The sequence below is a fragment of the Sporothrix brasiliensis genome (assembly GCF_000820605.1).
Source record: "Sporothrix brasiliensis 5110 chromosome Unknown Cont18, whole genome shotgun sequence".
Lineage (NCBI taxonomy): Eukaryota > Fungi > Ascomycota > Sordariomycetes > Ophiostomatales > Ophiostomataceae > Sporothrix > Sporothrix brasiliensis.
Window position 1 is genome coordinate 2,380,565 of NW_024467137.1, and position 15,839 is coordinate 2,396,403.

Consider the following 15,839-nt stretch of genomic DNA (forward strand, 5'->3'; position numbering starts at 1 on the left):
CATTCGGGCAAATCATGGGTTCGGGAATCAAGAAAATGGAAAGGTGTAGCACCCCAATGAGTTATGCATACGGACCGTCTTTTTCTTGACCTCTCTCGGTTATGATTCATCTCCATACATACCCCTCAAAGTAACATCTCTTGATAAATGCTTTTTGATACATGCCTCCCTTTGTCGTGATCCGTGCTCGTCCCGTTCTCTCACTTTTCATTCAGGGTGACCTCCGCCAACTTGTCCTTGATTCCATTCACGGCATCATCGCTCTTCACGACGGTGATACCACCGACACCGCAGGCATCACTACCACTCACCAAAGCATCACCCCTGGCAGGCCCCGTCATGCCCTGGTTCTCCTTATCTTCGTCGTCGCCGCCGCCGTGTCCGCTTCCGTCCATGTCCATGGGCTCGCTCCACGTGGGCACGGTGCCGTCATCATCCTCGTCTTTGTAGCCAGCCCACGTCGTGTCCTCCGAGGTTAAAATCGTCTCCGCATACGAAATCTCCATCTGCGGGTTGATGTACGCCGGGTCCCGCGCCACCGTCGCACCCCACGACAGAATCGACGTCTGCGCTTCGATAAACATGAGCTCGGTCAGCCACGACGTCCCCGCGCTGTGCACAGGGCACCCGTACCGTGTCGCTCGTGCCGCATGGTCGTTGCCGTCGGGACCAGCCACCGGTGTGTCCACGGGCGCCTCGCTGGCAATGTACGCGCGCGCACGCTGGCGTAGAAACGCCCGAAACGCGTCCGTCTTGATGTGGTGCTCCTCGTACAGACCGCCGAGCACAACCAGGCTGTCCATATACGGACCCCAGCACTGCCAGTGGCCTGGGTGGTCGAGGAACCCCTCGAGAGCGTCGGCGCCGCCAGCAATGCCAATGGCTGTGATGCGCGGGGCCGACTTTCTCTTCGCCATGGGACTCGGCTCCGTCGCCTCCACTCCACACGTCAAAAGGTCCTTGAACAGGCTGGCAACGTGCGCGTCGGCATCCTCGTGGCCCGGGATCGTGTTCTCGGCAAACTTGCGCGGGGCAAGGTGGGCAGCACTGGGCCGCGGCATGCCCGCGGTAGCGGGCAAGCTCAGTGCGCGCCGCGCCTCGGGCCACCAGAACAGCTCGCCCGGGTTGGCAATGATCATGGCGGGTGGCTGTCCGTGCTTGTCGTTGCAGATGCCGCCGTCACGGACGGCCCGCACCATGGACAGGACGCTGCCCTGCTCAATGCCGCCGCCCCCGCCGACCACGCGGTGGGCCAGAATGCCCAGGTCCTGTGCGGTCTCGCCGACAAAGAGGAGCACACGGTCGGCCGTGGCCAGATCCTCGGTCACCAGCACGAGCAAATGCGGATCGTCTTCGCTGGCTCCCAGGGGCAGACGCACCGGGCGGAGGCCAAGGCCGGCGAGCCTATTGAGGACGATTCTCTGGACAGCAGCTGTTGGTCAGCACAGGCTCAGGTTGCGGCCCAGGTGTACGTTATTCAAGCAAAGTGAGAGGCCTACTGTCGAAAGAAAACCGGTGACAGTCGTTGTAGTAGGTGTTCTTGTCGATAAAATACTTGAAGTAGTACTTGGGATCCTCGATGCTGCGAATCTCGTCGTCTTCGTTGATAAAGTAGCTGTCGATTGTTAGCCATCGTCCAAAGACGCAAGAAGAAACTTTCTGTGTTGTACTGTACCCCAGTTTGCCAATGTCCACCGGATATTTTGGCATGTCGGGCAAGCCCGTCCACAGCCGGCGGAACATCGTTGAGATGCGATGTGATGGTGATGTGCGTTAAAGGTTAGTGCTCGGTTTGACGACGGTGAATGAATGTGAAGAAAAGAGAAATTTTGAAGTTGTATTATGGGAAGGGAGTGACGATGTTTGACGTACGTTCAGGGACTATCAATGACGGAAGGCGCAGGAACAGGAAGGAGCAAACGGCCGTCGTTCCTTCCCGGAGTGATTGTGGTCGTTTGTCCAGCCGGCAGGTGCACTCCGGAATATAAGGAGGCAGGTTATGAAAAGTTATAAGACACTGCCAAAATCTATGTGTCGATTGGAAGAGACTGACGCGACTCTCAGCGATGCGTATTTCGTAAAGTGACGAGCATGTCCGTATTGTTGACTCACTCACTGGTACCAGGTATCTCATATTTACGGGCCAGACGTACGATCCACCAAACCAAGCCAAAAGTCTGCTTTTCACTGATTCTTATATTTATTTTTTCTTGTGTTCGTATATTCATCATGTTTCGGGGGACGTATCGGCAGTTATATACAGTCCGCAGAGCAGGCACTGCCACTTGCTCCGATGCGTCCATCGCAGCATCGACGCCATCGGTTTGTCATATCGTACAGCTCTTCCTCCTGTATCACGGTATCCTTCCTCCCGCCGTTTTGTGTTTCCTCATCGATGGCCGTCGTCGTCTGGCTCTCTACCAGCTAGCCTTCCTCACGCCCGGCAGGTTGCCGCTCAGTGCCTGCAAACGGAAGTTGAACTGATTGGTTAGTGGCTGACTCTTCTCTCTAGCCAAAGACCATGACAACGACGGTCACTCACTCGTGACAGCTTAAAGTCCCGCAGAATACCACGACTCTTGCCGCCCAGGATGCACCGGTTGCGGATCTGTGTCGGACGCGTGTAGACGTGCATCTGGGTCAGCTGCAGCTGGGCCTCGGCGCGCGTGCGTGGTGACAGGGTCGTGTTGCGGATGATATGGCGGAGAGCTTGTCTGAAAGAGAGCAGGTATGTCAGTACGAGCACAACACAGCGATGGCTCATCAATTGACCAGGGCTGAGACGCACCTCTCGGCTTCGTGACGCATAAAGAAGTGGCGCTTGGTATCGTCACGAATGGTGCGGATGTTGACGAAGCAGCCCAGGTCGCACTTCCTCGGCGCGAAAGACGGAGGACGGACCATGGTGGCGATGGAATTGTAGTCGTCAAGTTCAAATGGGGAGTGGGCTCCTCGTGCTGGATGTCGTCGTTCGCTGTCGTTTCTTCGTCGCCTTGTCGTGCGATTCAGCTGCGTGGAGAGCTTTCAAAATCGCCCGAAAATTCGTCGCTTGGTCACGTGCGCTCCATAGTAAAGCCGCCGAAATGCTCCCTGCAGATAAACGGACTCCGTTCGCGCCAGCACCTTCCCCCAACGGTTCCACTGCCCCTTCCGTAGGACTTTATTGGCGCTGTACGGTAGCGGCTACTTGCGGCAGTTCCAGGCCCAATCAGTTAGTCTTTAATAATTCCTGACATTTGGCGGTGTTCCGCTATGACAAATTTGACTTCAGTCAGCTTGTCAGGAAGGAACGATTTCGTCCGGTCGTCGCCGGTCAACGCTCCTGCCCTGAACCCTCTTCTGGCAACATTGTTTTCCGCACCATCGTTTTGTTTTTGCCTTTACTTTGCACAGCATCATCATCACACACACACGACACGATGGCTTCTACGTTGCCGGCGGTGCACCGTTTTGGCACGCCGCTCCGGCGGTCATTGGCACGCTCTCTCGCCGCCTCCGCCCGTCGATCCTTTGCGACTGAGGCAAACCCGCCGGCCTCTGCAGTATCAACAACGACTTCCTCCCCTCCCCCTCCTCCCCCTCCTCCTCCTCTGCTTCTTCTGTCGGTGCCGGGGTCACCAAGCGCTCAAGGCCGACATACTTCAAAAACACGACCGTCGAGTCCTTTGCCACGTTTGTTGGCGGGCCCGCACCAGACGAGCCCCTATCTGTCAACGCTGCCTATGAACTGCAGACCGTCGAGGTCGGCCCCGCCGGTCGCAAGAAGAAGGTCACACGCCTGCCGTCGTGGCTCAAGACCGACCTCCCCAACCCCGGATCCAATGAGAACCTCAAGAAGATCAAGAGTGACCTGCGTGGTCTGGGGCTGCACACCGTCTGCGAGGAGGCGCGCTGTCCCAACTTGAGCGAGTGCTGGGGCGGCTCGTCGCGGGCGGCGGCGACGGCCACCATTATGCTCATGGGCGATACCTGCACCCGCGGCTGCCGTTTCTGCAGCGTCAAGACCAACCGCGCCCCGGCACCGCTGGACCCGCACGAGCCGGAGAACACGGCCGAGGCGCTCGCGCGCTGGGGCCTGGGCTACGTTGTCCTGACGAGCGTCGACCGTGACGACCTGGCGGATGGTGGTGCGCACCACTTTGCCGAGACGATCCGGCGGATCAAGGCCAAGAAGTCGACGCTGCTCGTCGAGGCGCTCACGGGTGACTTCCGCGGCGATCTCGACATGGTGCAGGTTGTGGCCGAGAGCGGACTCGACGTCTACGCACACAACATTGAGACGGTCGAGGGCCTGACGCCGTACGTGCGCGACCGTCGTGCGACGTTCCGGCAGAGCCTCAAGGTGCTGGCGCACGCCAAGGAGGTGCGCGGCGGCGGCGTGGACACGCCCAACGGCCTGATCACAAAGACAAGCATCATGATGGGTCTGGGCGAGCAGGAGGACGAGGTGTGGGATGCGCTGCGGGAGCTGCGCAAGGCCAACGTGGATGTTGTTACGTTTGGGCAGTACATGCGGCCAACGAAGCGCCACCTCAAGGTCGAGCGGTACGTGACGCCCGACGAGTTTGAAATGTGGCGGCTGCGCGCGCTGGACATGGGCTTCTTGTACTGCGCGAGCGGCCCGTTGGTGAGGTCGTCGTACAAGGCCGGCGAGGCCTTTATCGAGAACGTGCTGAGAAAGCGCCAGGGTGGCGTGCAGTCCCTGTCGGCCACGCCTTCTGCTACGGCCACGGCGCTCGAGGACGAGAAGACGCTGTAAAATCTCTTTTCAAGTGTTAAGATGCACCATAATATTGCTTCTGGTTTCAACACTACCAGACAGTGGCCCGTTAACCAATAACAGTTTCTCTTATTTTTCTGTCTCTTGACGTTTATATGTTCGTTTTACATTTACGTTTGTATTTTCACGATTGGAAGGCCTGGCGCAAATTCATATTATACATCATTCGCAAAGAATCCGATTATTCCTGTCTATATCAACACACTGCCAAATGACCACGTATTGATTTATGACCACACCGGCAACTGACGTTTGAGTGTGAACTTTACATTGTCATCTTGCTCTGGCTGCTCGATGCACCTGGTGATCTCTTGATGATCCTTATCTGCGCCCATGAAGACATTTGTCCGTTCGCTCTGTGAAGGCTCTACAAGAAAGCAATCGGCTCAAGAAGCTGCCGTGTATGTCGTACTTGCAGGTATAAGTGTCCGCAGAAAAGCTGTCTGGCATGCAAGCTACCCAGCCGACGAACGGCATTCTTTTGGGAGAGATCTCATGCGGAATGTAGCCTCGTCACTAAGTGGAGATTTGGGTACTTGTGATCCCACCAAAAACACACCAATATATAAGTATCAAACCCCTGTTAAAGCCTCGTGGGATTATCTCGACTGCACGACACCCCGGCCATCCGTTGCCATGCCGTATTCACCAATCGATTTGTCTACTTCCTCCCTCTCCCCTACCCATTTGTCTTTCTGGTTTCTCATCCTCCACTCCCGTGCCCGGGCCGGTCTTGCTGCTGTCTTGACTGTGCTGTCGCTGGCTGGTTTTCGTTGCAGGTTTGTTTCATCGTTCTTTTGGATTCTGCCGCATTTTACCGGGGCCGACGCCCAAGGGACCAAAGGACATGACTATGTAATACTTTTTACTGAGTATGGGGAATCTCACCTCGTAAGAGTGAGTGAGATAGGCGGCTGTAATTTCAGCTCCAAGACCTTGGTATCGTCACAGAGAATTCTTGCACTTACGGAGTACTCTGTTTTGCGACTTCTTTTGCTCCTTTTCAATCTTGGACTTCTTCCGTGTTTCGCCCCAGGGCGTTGAAAGAATGTTCTTTCCAGCCTTCCATCGCCTCGCGTGCAAAGCTTGTTAGCGAAGGCGATGAAACAGAAAACTGGCAATGTACCTTCTGTTGCCGTTCCTACAGAAAACTGCCTCTCAGCACTAGCGTGGGTACTTGCCGCGTATGGGTTGTGGCTGGGGCTGGCTGGCGCGGGCGACCTCTTTATCTTCTTCACTCGCACCTGCTGCCGTTTGTCCAGTTGACCGTCCAAGTGCGAGCATAATAGTCGCTCTCTCTGTCCATGGAAGGTGCAAATGGCCCGGCCGAGCTTGGTTTCGCTTGGCCTAGGTCGTCCCTGCCAGTTTCCTACAACGTCGTAAGATACACAGTTGCTGGAAGCCTGTCCAAACTTGGCGCTAATGGCCAGGCCAGGGCGACCTTCCAGCGCCCCAACCACTCATGCTTGTTTCTAAAACGGGCGGCGGCGAGAGCATTTAGTTCCAGCGGCGGGCGCGGCGACAGCGAACAGATCTTTTCAGGGCCCATCCGTCCCTGTTGCATCACTCTGTGGCTCCACACTCACGCCCCTTCCAGCGCTACAGCCCCTCCCACACGCTCACCAAGCCCCCGTTTCTGACAAGTTTCTCTCGCTGTTGGGGTCCTCTACCCTCCCTGGCGTCTCCATTTGTACTCCCGTACCTTCCTTCTGTCATTCCTTCCACTTTCCCTCTTCCTGGTTCTCTTCTCCTGTCCACTTCCTCCTTTCCCTTTCTCTCCTTTCGTATTCTATTCTCTCCCCGATCCAACCAAAATACATCGCAACTCTGTTTTCGCATCTTTGCATCGCTCTCGCCTACATCTATTCTACCGACTTCGCTTTTTCGACCTTGTTCATCGGCCTCTCCCACTCTTAATTCTCCCACACCCACACACCAAAACCACACAAGATGCCCGAGGACGCCCCCTATGACCCCTACATCCCCAGCGGCGAGGCCGCTCCCGCACAAGGCGCTGGTGGTGGATCGCGGACACAGGCGCTGCAAGCGGTAGGTTCTTTCATGTTTCTTTTCGATTGTGATTCTCGGTGGGACTTGTCAAATGAGGCTGCTCGCATTATCTGGAATCCAAGTGCGTGGTGACGTGCGGAAGCAACATGTGCGGCAACACCATCGATCCGGGCCACGACCTTTGCCGAACAATTCATACCACACGCTCTCCCAAACCAGTTCGCATACGTGTCGCCGTTGATGAAGCTGCTTGCTGGGACTGGCGTTTCGAAGCTTTCCGCACGACCCGCGTTCGTGGACTTGGCTGCACCGTCGGAGTTCACGGAATGAGCCGCCGAGCTAGCGAAATGCTGATGCCTGGTGAACCGATGCATCCGCGATGATGCCGCCAGGCCCGGGAACGCCGACCTTTCGAGATGGAGATGATTTTCGACGTCGGTATGATGGCGATGGCGATGGCGAGCAATGGCTTTGATGAATTTTAATACGTCGCTCCTTCTCGCGTTGGCAACTCTCTCACAACGACAACATGGACCGTGCGCAAAGCACTTTTGCGATCCACAGCGACTACCTGCCCGCGAAGCGGCCTCTTTGACAAGCCTATGTCGTCGCATACTGCTTAATAACACACTTAGAATGACTGCTAACTCGGTGTAGCAAATCGACGACACCGTCGGTGTGATGCGCGACAACATCAACAAGGTCTCCCAGCGTGGTGAGCGCCTCGATGCCCTGCAAGACAAGACTGACAACCTGGCCGTCTCTGCCCAGGGCTTCCGCCGCGGCGCCAACCGCGTGCGCAAGCAGATGTGGTGGAAGGACATGAAGATGCGCATGTGCCTGATTGCTGGTATCATCATTCTCATCCTGGTCATCGTTGTCCCGGCAGTCGTCGCTACGCGCAAGTAAATGTTTCCATAATTACTTGTGCTTTTCGTTTTCGACACCGTCTCCGCCCTCTTCCATGTGTCGATCGTCTCGTCGCAAAGGCTTTGCTGCTTCGATACCCCCTGTCCGCCCTCCAGCAGTAGACCGTTTGTGACGGCATCGGCGACGAACTGCGTTCCAACCCAACGAACGGATTTTCACAATCTGCTCCAAGGACATCATCGCCGGCTGCATGATTGGCGACATGGAAGCTGGTTCTGGACGGTCACGCCTCATCACGAATGATAATTGCCTTTTTTGTTATATCTTTTACTGAGCGTTGGAAAGACTGCAACTACGGGAGCCGGGAATAAAAAAGGAGCAGCTCGCCCCTCTACCCAATTTCAATCTCTGGTATCTTCTGGGTTGTCTTGGTTTTGTTTGTTTCGTACGTCTTGTACGGTTTTCACTAGTTATTCTGTGCCTTATGCTCAACACCCCCGTTCTATCATGGTCGGTTTCGGTCGGTTTGTTATCTTGTCATCAACACACTAGTTTTGCTTTTATGTTTACCACTACTTGGTCTTGGAGGTTGAGTTTTGGAGAGATGAGGTGCGTCGCGACTCGCACCAGGAAATGTTCTTGTCATCTCAAACCTTGACTTGCTTTCTCGATCCAGCAGTGGCAACACTCTGTATGTATGATGGCCGACAGGCGTTTACCCTCGTATTAATAAATTCGTTACGTGTACGTCTTGTGCCCTTTAACCACACTTGTTGTTTTCTGCGCTGTGGCCGTAAGATCGTAGAAGTTGACCGTGATATGACATATAACGGAGGATCCGCTCGGGATATGAAGATGCCTCAGAGGGGACCAACGGATATTTCTGCCGCTGCTTCACCCACCTGGATATTGTGGTCCACGGAGTAGGTCAAGTAACTGCCTTGTTTTCATCTGTCGTGAGTTTTCTATTTGTCTCTTCGGTAGTCCCTTTCAGCCTCAAGTACTTCTTAATACTTGTGATAAACTTCGGAATGAAGTGGAGGCGGCTGTAAGCTCTATGAAAGCAACAGTGTCCACTTCGCCTCCGGCCGATGTTTTTTTAGAAGATACGTGACTTTACGTCGCATTTGCGGCTTTTTGCTTGTTTGCGTCACGTTTGCCTGCTGTTCTCGACATATGGACGACAGACATCGTTACTGTCGTCTTTTGTACATAAAAAGTATAAAGTGAAGTCATGTGACAGGTCATGCGCCAAAACGTAGCGAAATCGGTCTCCGATTTTGTACCCTGATCGAATTTTTCTCACTCAAGCGGGCATTTCTTTTTTTTTTTTCTTTTTTTTTTTTTTTTTTTTTTTTTTTTTTAGCCCCCATTATAACCTATGACTGGGTTTACCGCTACGACAAATGCCCCTCTTTGGCGCGCCCAGGCGCTCTCCTCCACCTTACCTGTAGTGGTCGTGGCTCATGTGCCTGGCCGGTCTTTTTTTCACACTGGTTGCTGGTCGCACTTTCCCACCACCGATTGACTCCTCCTGCCCTGTTTCCGCTAGAGGTTGAATATCCCGCTCCTCTTTCCTTCTGTTTCCCTCCTCCTATTTCTCGCCGGTCTTCCCTCTTCCTCCCTCCCTCCTCCTCTTCTTTTGTTTTGGCCAGACATCGTCAACTGTCTGACCCCTTCATCTTCCTGCTCCACCCCCGTCTTTCTCGAGCCCCGCCCGCCATCAAGCAACCGGAGCTGCCAGTCGGCCGAGAGGGCAGAGGATTTCCGCCTCCTCTGTCGCCCCCCACTCCGTCTTCTCCTACGTCCTTTTCCTCCTCCTCGACTCTTTTGTGGTTGTCACTTGACAATTGGTATAGTCTCTCCTAATTGCGTGCGCTCTGCTCTCGATTAGGCCACCATGCTGTCGACTACTACTGTTGCCCTCCGGGCGGGCGCCCGCCGCTGCGTCCGATCCCGGCCGTCCTCCGTCCCGACTGCTGCCCTCCGCTCACACTCCTCGCTCTCGATCAAGCGCTCTTCCCTGACGACCGTCAAGGCTGCCACTGCCTCGACGACCTCCTCATCTCAGCGCCGCGCCCTCTCGACGTCGTCCACCCGCCAGACCGATCTCAGCACCCGTGGTCTCATGATCCAGGCCCTCAGCTCCATTGGCTCCAAGCGTGAGGCCCAGCAGTACCTCTCACACTTTACGTCTGTCTCGTCTCAGAAGTTTGCTGTCATCAAGGTTGGCGGTGCCATTCTGACCGACTACCTCGACGAGCTGTGCGCCAGCCTGGCGTTCCTCTATCACGTCGGCCTGTACCCGGTTATTGTCCACGGTGCTGGTCCCCAGCTCAACAAGCTGCTCGAGGATGCGGGTATCGAGCCCCAGTTTGAGGAGGGCATCCGTGTTACCGACGGCCCTACGCTGGCCGTCGCCCGCAAGCTTTTCATGGAGGAGAACCTCAAGTTCACCCAGCGCCTCGAGGATTACGGCATCCACGCCCGCCCAATTACCTCTGGTGTCTTCTACGCCGACTACCTGAACCAGGAGAAGTGGGGCTTTGTGGGCAAGGTCAACCGCGTCGCCACGGACGTCGTCGAGGCCGCCATCAACAACCGCTTCCTGCCCGTCCTGACCTCGCTTGCCTGGACCGAGTCTGGACAGCTGCTGAACGTCAATGCGGACGTTGCTGCTGCTGAGCTGGCTCGCGCTCTGGAGCCGCTCAAGGTCGTCTACCTGTCCGAGAAGGGCGGCCTCTTTGACGGCGAGGGTGGTAAGATCTCGGCCATCAACCTGGACGAGGAGTTTGAGTGGTACATGGCCCAGTCGTGGTGCAAGTTCGGCACGCGCCTCAAGATCAAGGAGATCAAGGATCTGCTCGATACGCTGCCTCGCGAGTCCAGTGTCGCCATCATCCGGCCCCAGGACCTGCACAAGGAGCTGTTCACCGACTCCGGTGCCGGCACTTTGATTCGCCGTGGTACCAAGCTGGCCTCGGCCAGCGATGTCACCGCCTTTTCCGACATTGAGCAGCTCAAGACGGTCCTGCTGCGTGACCGCGACGGCCCCAACGCCCGCCAGACCGTGGACACCTACGTCGAGTTCCTGCGCGAGAACCCATTCCGCGCCTACTACGACGAGCAGATGAACGCTCTTGCTATTGCCTTCCCTCCCTCTGCCGACCGTCCATTTGCCACTCTGGCCACGCTGACAATCAGCAAGTCTGGCTGGCTGGGCAATGTCGCCGAGAACATCTTCACGGCCATCCGCAAGGACTTCCCCAAGCTGATCTGGACTGTCAACGAGAATGATGAGAACCTGACCTGGTTCTTTGACAAGGCCGACGGCAGCGTCGCCCGCAACGGCAATGTGCTTTTCTGGTACGGTGTCGAGGACGGCGACGAGATTGTCCAGGTCATGAAGGACTTCTCTGAGCACGGCCGCTCCATGCTGGGCGATGCGAACCTCGAGGCTCGTCTGCAGCGCGCCGCCGAGCGTGCCGGCAGCGACGGCGGTGCGGCGGCCGCAGTCAAGGCCGCCACCAACGCCGCCTTCCAGCGGTCTTCTCCCCTGCAACAGCAGCAGGCCCGCGCCTTTTCTACTGCCGCCCGCCGCCCCGCCACCGCCTCCTCTTCCGTCTCTTCCTTCTCGACCTTCTCCTCTTCCCGCTTCTTCAGTCGCCGTACTACCGCCGCTGCCTTCCACACGTCACGGGCGAACCGCATCGACGAGGACACGACGAACCCCAACCCGCCACTTGGCAAGAAAAACGCCACCAACAACCGAGCAGCCCGCGTTGCCCTGATCGGCGCTCGTGGTTACACGGGCCAGGCGCTGATTGCGCTGCTGAACGCGCACCCGCACCTGGACCTGACGCACGTCAGCTCGCGAGAGCTGGCGGGCCAGGAGCTCAAGGGCTACGATAAGAGCGCGATTACGTACGAAAACCTGAGCCCCGAGGACATCCGCGAGATGGAGAGCCGCAACGAGGTCGACTGCTGGGTGATGGCTCTGCCCAACGGTGTGTGCAAGCCGTTTGTGGACGCCATCCAGGAGGCGCGCCGCGACACCGCCGGTGCGGACAAGAGCGTGATTGTCGATCTGTCGGCCGACTACCGTTTCGACAAGACGTGGACGTACGGTCTGCCTGAGCTGGTCAAGCGCGGCGAGATCCAGAACGCCAGCCTCATCTCGAACCCGGGCTGCTACGCGACAGCTGCTCAGCTGGGCATTGCGCCCTTGCTCGACAATCTCAGCGGCACGCCCGTCATCTTCGGCGTCAGCGGCTACTCGGGCGCGGGCACCAAGCCGTCGCCCAAGAACGACGTTGAGCTGCTGACGAACAACCTGATTCCCTACAGCCTGACGGACCACATCCACGAGCGCGAGATTAGCTACCAGCTTGGCTGCAACGTGGCGTTCACGCCCCACGTGGCCGTCTGGTTCCAGGGCATCCATCACACCATCCACATCCCGTTGAAGACGGCCATCACGTCACGCGACATTCGGCAAATCTACCAGGACCGCTACGCTGGCGAGAAGCTGGTTAAGGTGGTCGGAGAGGCGCCACTGGTCAAGTCAATCAGCGGCAAGCACGGTGTCGAGATTGGTGGTTTTGCGGTGCACTCGTCGGGCCGGCACGTTGTTGTCTGCGTAACGATCGACAACCTGCTGAAGGGTGCCGCTACGCAATGTTTGCGTAAGTTTTTATCTCGTTCTGACTGCAATATACACAACGCTTGCTGACCTTTTTAGAAAACATGAACCTGGCCCTCGGCTACAACGAGTTTGAGGGCATCCCGGTGATGTAGACGACGACACGACCATCTAGAGCCACGATAGCGAAAGACAAGCGCGTGTGCGCGTAAGCAACGATATACCAAAAAGTAAAACGATATCCGTCAAGGAGAGCAATTGTATACATGTGCCATGCTTTTGTCTTTCTATTTTCATATTGTCACGTCTGTTGGGATGGAACCTTTTAAAACAAAACAATACATGGAAATGACGGACGGAGGGGCGTGGTAGGATTTATGTTTTTTTTATACGCTGCATGGAGTTCCATTTTATTTAATTTCAGTTAATAATTCCCCCGCCGATGATGTATTTCATTTAGTATCCTTTGGTATCTTTCGATATAAAGGACCACAAAGTACGTCGCTTATGATGCTGAGTTGTGTCGTACATACCTCTGCCCGAAAAGGGAAAGAAGACGGTGTGGCAGTCCTGTGTTGCTCCTGCCACGCAACTATTGGACACATTCCACTTCCACCACGCAACGTCATGTGGGTGCAGGGGGACCAATACTAATTTGCATTCGTTTCCGACTGTGTCCTTTTGGCCAGCAAAACATAAGAACACGAAGGCGACCGCCCACTTTTCTGTGCAAATATGGAATAGTTGTTGTGTGCAGTGTGTAACTTACACGTCGCAGCCTGTGTATGGCGGATGCGCCACTGGAGGCAATCGTACCTTCTGTATTTGGCGCTGTTTGCCTGTGTTGGTCGCTCTTTCTCTTCGTTGTCGTTGACTACTCGTCGTGCCTGCCCCAGGATGCAATGGCCCTGCATCTCGCCAGCGGGAAGGCGCATTCGCTATATTTAGGCGCGACGATTTGGGAATGGGGGATCTCGTTGTCCTGTACAGAATATGTGAGTGCCTGTCTGCGTGCCAGTACCTCGTTTTGCAGGGCCCAATCAGCAAATTGTCTGGATAATGCTTCTTGGGCTTCTATTCGATCTTCTTTGTCCCCTGGACTTGCTAGTGTCGATTTGCTGGTGGCTCCTTCTGTCTTGAACTATTGTTCAATTTCTGGACCGCCCCCTTTCCTGTTTGGGGAACGCGCATCCTGTGCCTCGCTCCTGCCGCCCAGCGCGCATGTCGTTGTTACTCAAACCCTCGCCTCTGGCGACAACGCCAGAGGCTGTTTCCTTGCCCTGTCCAGTTCATTTTAAATCTGCATTTTCCACTTCCCGACTCCCAGTCCATTTGCCATCCTCTCCATATTTTCCGGCTATCCTCTCGCCTCTCATCCACCCTTGTCAGGTGTCTCTTCTCGCTCCATTCTTTCTACGGCGTGCGAGTGTGTTTGTGCTCCGTGCTCCATACCTTGCTTGTCAGTCTCTCCCTCCTCCAAGCATTTTGGCGGGCCGTAACGCCAATCCAAACAAACCTTGTCTCTAGTCGCCTCTTATTTCTGCATCCCTTTCTCTTGTCTCGCGCTCTTTTCTGACGGCTCGTCTCGGCAGTCGCTCGTTGCCTTTTACTTGACTTCGCTCGCCATCGTCGCATTGTCGATTGTTGGGTTCGACAGCTACCGCTCGCCGACCACCACAACGCATCCCCCTCCGATCTTCTCCTTAAACGCGCTCGCGCGCATTCAGGAACGATCACCGCTTTCGTGATCCGCGGGACCGAATCCTACCCTGCGACGAACATCTGGTTCTCTCCGACGACTTTGAACCCGAATCTCTCGACACCCGCATCTCGCTCTTCCCTCACGTCGACACGATGCCGCTTCTGTGTGGTGGCTCCAAAACGGTGCAGCGCAAGCTGGTCTTGCTGTGAGTTGGATCGCGCCTCGGCAATGCTTGACGGCTGTGCAGACGACGGAAGATGCACACGGAGATGCTGACAATGGCTTTTTACAGAGGCGATGGTGCTTGCGGCAAGACGTCATTGCTGAATGTCTTTACCAGAGGGTAAGCGACCGAACGCTCCCTGCCGACGGCTGCCCGCGCGGTCCCATTTGATTCCACAACCTGTTCCGTCATGCTCACAATACTTCTTTTTTCCCTTTTCTTTAGCTACTTCCCGACTGTCTACGAGCCTACCGTCTTCGAGAACTACGTCCATGGTATGTTGGAGCACAACAGCGCAGAGTTGTGGTCGTCGAAACGGTCGAGGGCTAACGAGGGAACTGTCTAGACATCTTTGTGGATAATGTGCACATTGAGCTGTCGCTCTGGGACACGGCGGGCCAGGAGGAGTTTGACCGGTTACGCAGTCTGTCATATGGTTCGTTCTTTTTTTTTTTTTTTTTTTTTTTTTTTTTTTGGAATTTGGCTACGAGTCCTGTCGCATGATTTCCCGTGCTCCTCCTTACTGACGTTCCACACGCAGATGACACCGACCTTATTATGCTCTGCTACAGCGTCGACAGCAAAGACTCGCTCGAGAACGTCGAGTCCAAGTGGGTGGGCGAGATTGCCGACAACTGCCCTGGCGTCAAGCTTGTGCTGGTTGCCCTCAAGTGCGATCTGCGCGAGGGCGGCGACGAGGACGGTGACGATGCGGCAGCAACAGGCGGTGCCGCCAAGAGTGGCACGGACCCGGATGCGATCGCCAACGGCTCCGAGATTAGCCCTGTGGGCGCTGCCGGCGGCAACGGCGCAACGCGCGAGAAGAAGCCGATGATCAACTACGACCAGGGCCTCGAAGTCGCCCGCCGCATTAACGCGATGCGCTACCTCGAGTGCTCGGCCATGCGCAACCGCGGCGTCAACGAGGCCTTCACGGAGGCGGCGCGTGTGGCGCTAAGCGTGAAGAAAGACCGGGAAGGCAGCAGCTGCACGATCATGTAAAGGGAGGGAGACACTCGCGCCACCTTTCTGCCGAACACTCTGGTTTCTTCTGTCTTGTGTTGTACATATACCTGTGTCCTGGGCCGCGCCTACCGGGGGGGACTCTTCGCTCTGCCCGGCCTTGCATTGTCCCCTTTTTGGATTATCGACTATCGCCCGTCTGCGGTCGCTCGCTCCGGGGCCGCTTCGCCCACTGTTTCCTGTTTCTGCTTTTTCCGCTGCGCCACCGGCCCTCGACGTTGGGCCGTGCTCTTTCTTTGCACATAACGACTTCTTTCTCTTACACTCCAACATACATCATGCTTTCTTTTGTCCACCATCGGCCACTGCTGCCTTCGACACATTCTTGGACACAGGTTTCTGTTCCGTCCTCTCCTGTTTTGGCTTCCCTCGAAATGCGTTGCCTTGCTATATTTCGTCTGGCAAACAAAAATTGTATACAAAATAGATGAGGGCCGAGAAGGAAGGACATCTGTGGTCGTGTCATGCGTCTCACTTGGCTGCTTGGTTCTTGTTGCTCCACGCCGTCACACGAGCTTCGGCGTTGTATTGTCCAGTTGCACTCCTGTGCCTTGTCTCTTTTGTCTCTTGTTATTGCGTCTTTAGTCAT

At 55.8% G+C, this 15,839-nt stretch overlaps 7 protein-coding genes across 7 annotated transcripts; 5 read left to right on the plus strand and 2 right to left on the minus strand.

The window, feature by feature from the left end:
- Positions 1–200: 200 nt before the first annotated feature.
- SPBR_01637 (mitochondrial 40S ribosomal protein mrp2) lies at positions 201–1,743 on the minus strand (the record flags this gene model as incomplete). Its single annotated transcript, XM_040759947.1, has 3 exons — positions 201–1,432; positions 1,500–1,615; positions 1,676–1,743. The coding sequence occupies 3 exons, from the start codon at positions 1,741–1,743 to the stop codon at positions 201–203; spliced, it is 1,416 nt and encodes a 471-aa protein (XP_040619634.1).
- A 674-nt stretch (positions 1,744–2,417) lies between these two features.
- Positions 2,418–2,904, minus strand: SPBR_02093 (mitochondrial 40S ribosomal protein MRP2; the record flags this gene model as incomplete). The annotated part of the gene is made up of 3 exons (XM_040760402.1): positions 2,418–2,462; positions 2,543–2,714; positions 2,789–2,904. 3 exons carry the CDS (start codon positions 2,902–2,904, stop codon positions 2,418–2,420), a joined length of 333 nt encoding a protein of 110 aa, XP_040619635.1.
- Positions 2,905–3,419: 515 nt separating this feature from the next.
- Positions 3,420–4,759, plus strand: SPBR_01734 (lipoic acid synthetase; the record flags this gene model as incomplete). Its single annotated transcript, XM_040760044.1, has 2 exons — positions 3,420–3,542; positions 3,623–4,759. The coding sequence occupies 2 exons, from the start codon at positions 3,420–3,422 to the stop codon at positions 4,757–4,759; spliced, it is 1,260 nt and encodes a 419-aa protein (XP_040619636.1).
- Positions 4,760–6,730: 1,971 nt separating this feature from the next.
- Positions 6,731–7,120, plus strand: SPBR_09097 (uncharacterized protein; the record flags this gene model as incomplete). The annotated part of the gene is made up of 2 exons (XM_040767223.1): positions 6,731–6,829; positions 7,010–7,120. The coding sequence occupies 2 exons, from the start codon at positions 6,731–6,733 to the stop codon at positions 7,118–7,120; spliced, it is 210 nt and encodes a 69-aa protein (XP_040619637.1).
- An 86-nt stretch (positions 7,121–7,206) lies between these two features.
- SPBR_02091 (vesicle-associated membrane protein 4) lies at positions 7,207–7,699 on the plus strand (the record flags this gene model as incomplete). The annotated part of the gene is made up of 2 exons (XM_040760400.1): positions 7,207–7,224; positions 7,448–7,699. 2 exons carry the CDS (start codon positions 7,207–7,209, stop codon positions 7,697–7,699), a joined length of 270 nt encoding a protein of 89 aa, XP_040619638.1.
- Positions 7,700–9,560: 1,861 nt separating this feature from the next.
- Positions 9,561–12,457, plus strand: SPBR_01304 (N-acetyl-gamma-glutamyl-phosphate reductase; the record flags this gene model as incomplete). Its single annotated transcript, XM_040759615.1, has 2 exons — positions 9,561–12,345; positions 12,402–12,457. The coding sequence occupies 2 exons, from the start codon at positions 9,561–9,563 to the stop codon at positions 12,455–12,457; spliced, it is 2,841 nt and encodes a 946-aa protein (XP_040619639.1).
- A 1,699-nt stretch (positions 12,458–14,156) lies between these two features.
- SPBR_01861 (Rho family, other) lies at positions 14,157–15,229 on the plus strand (the record flags this gene model as incomplete). Its single annotated transcript, XM_040760171.1, has 5 exons — positions 14,157–14,209; positions 14,297–14,347; positions 14,453–14,502; positions 14,574–14,663; positions 14,769–15,229. The coding sequence occupies 5 exons, from the start codon at positions 14,157–14,159 to the stop codon at positions 15,227–15,229; spliced, it is 705 nt and encodes a 234-aa protein (XP_040619640.1).
- Positions 15,230–15,839: the final 610 nt, after the last annotated feature.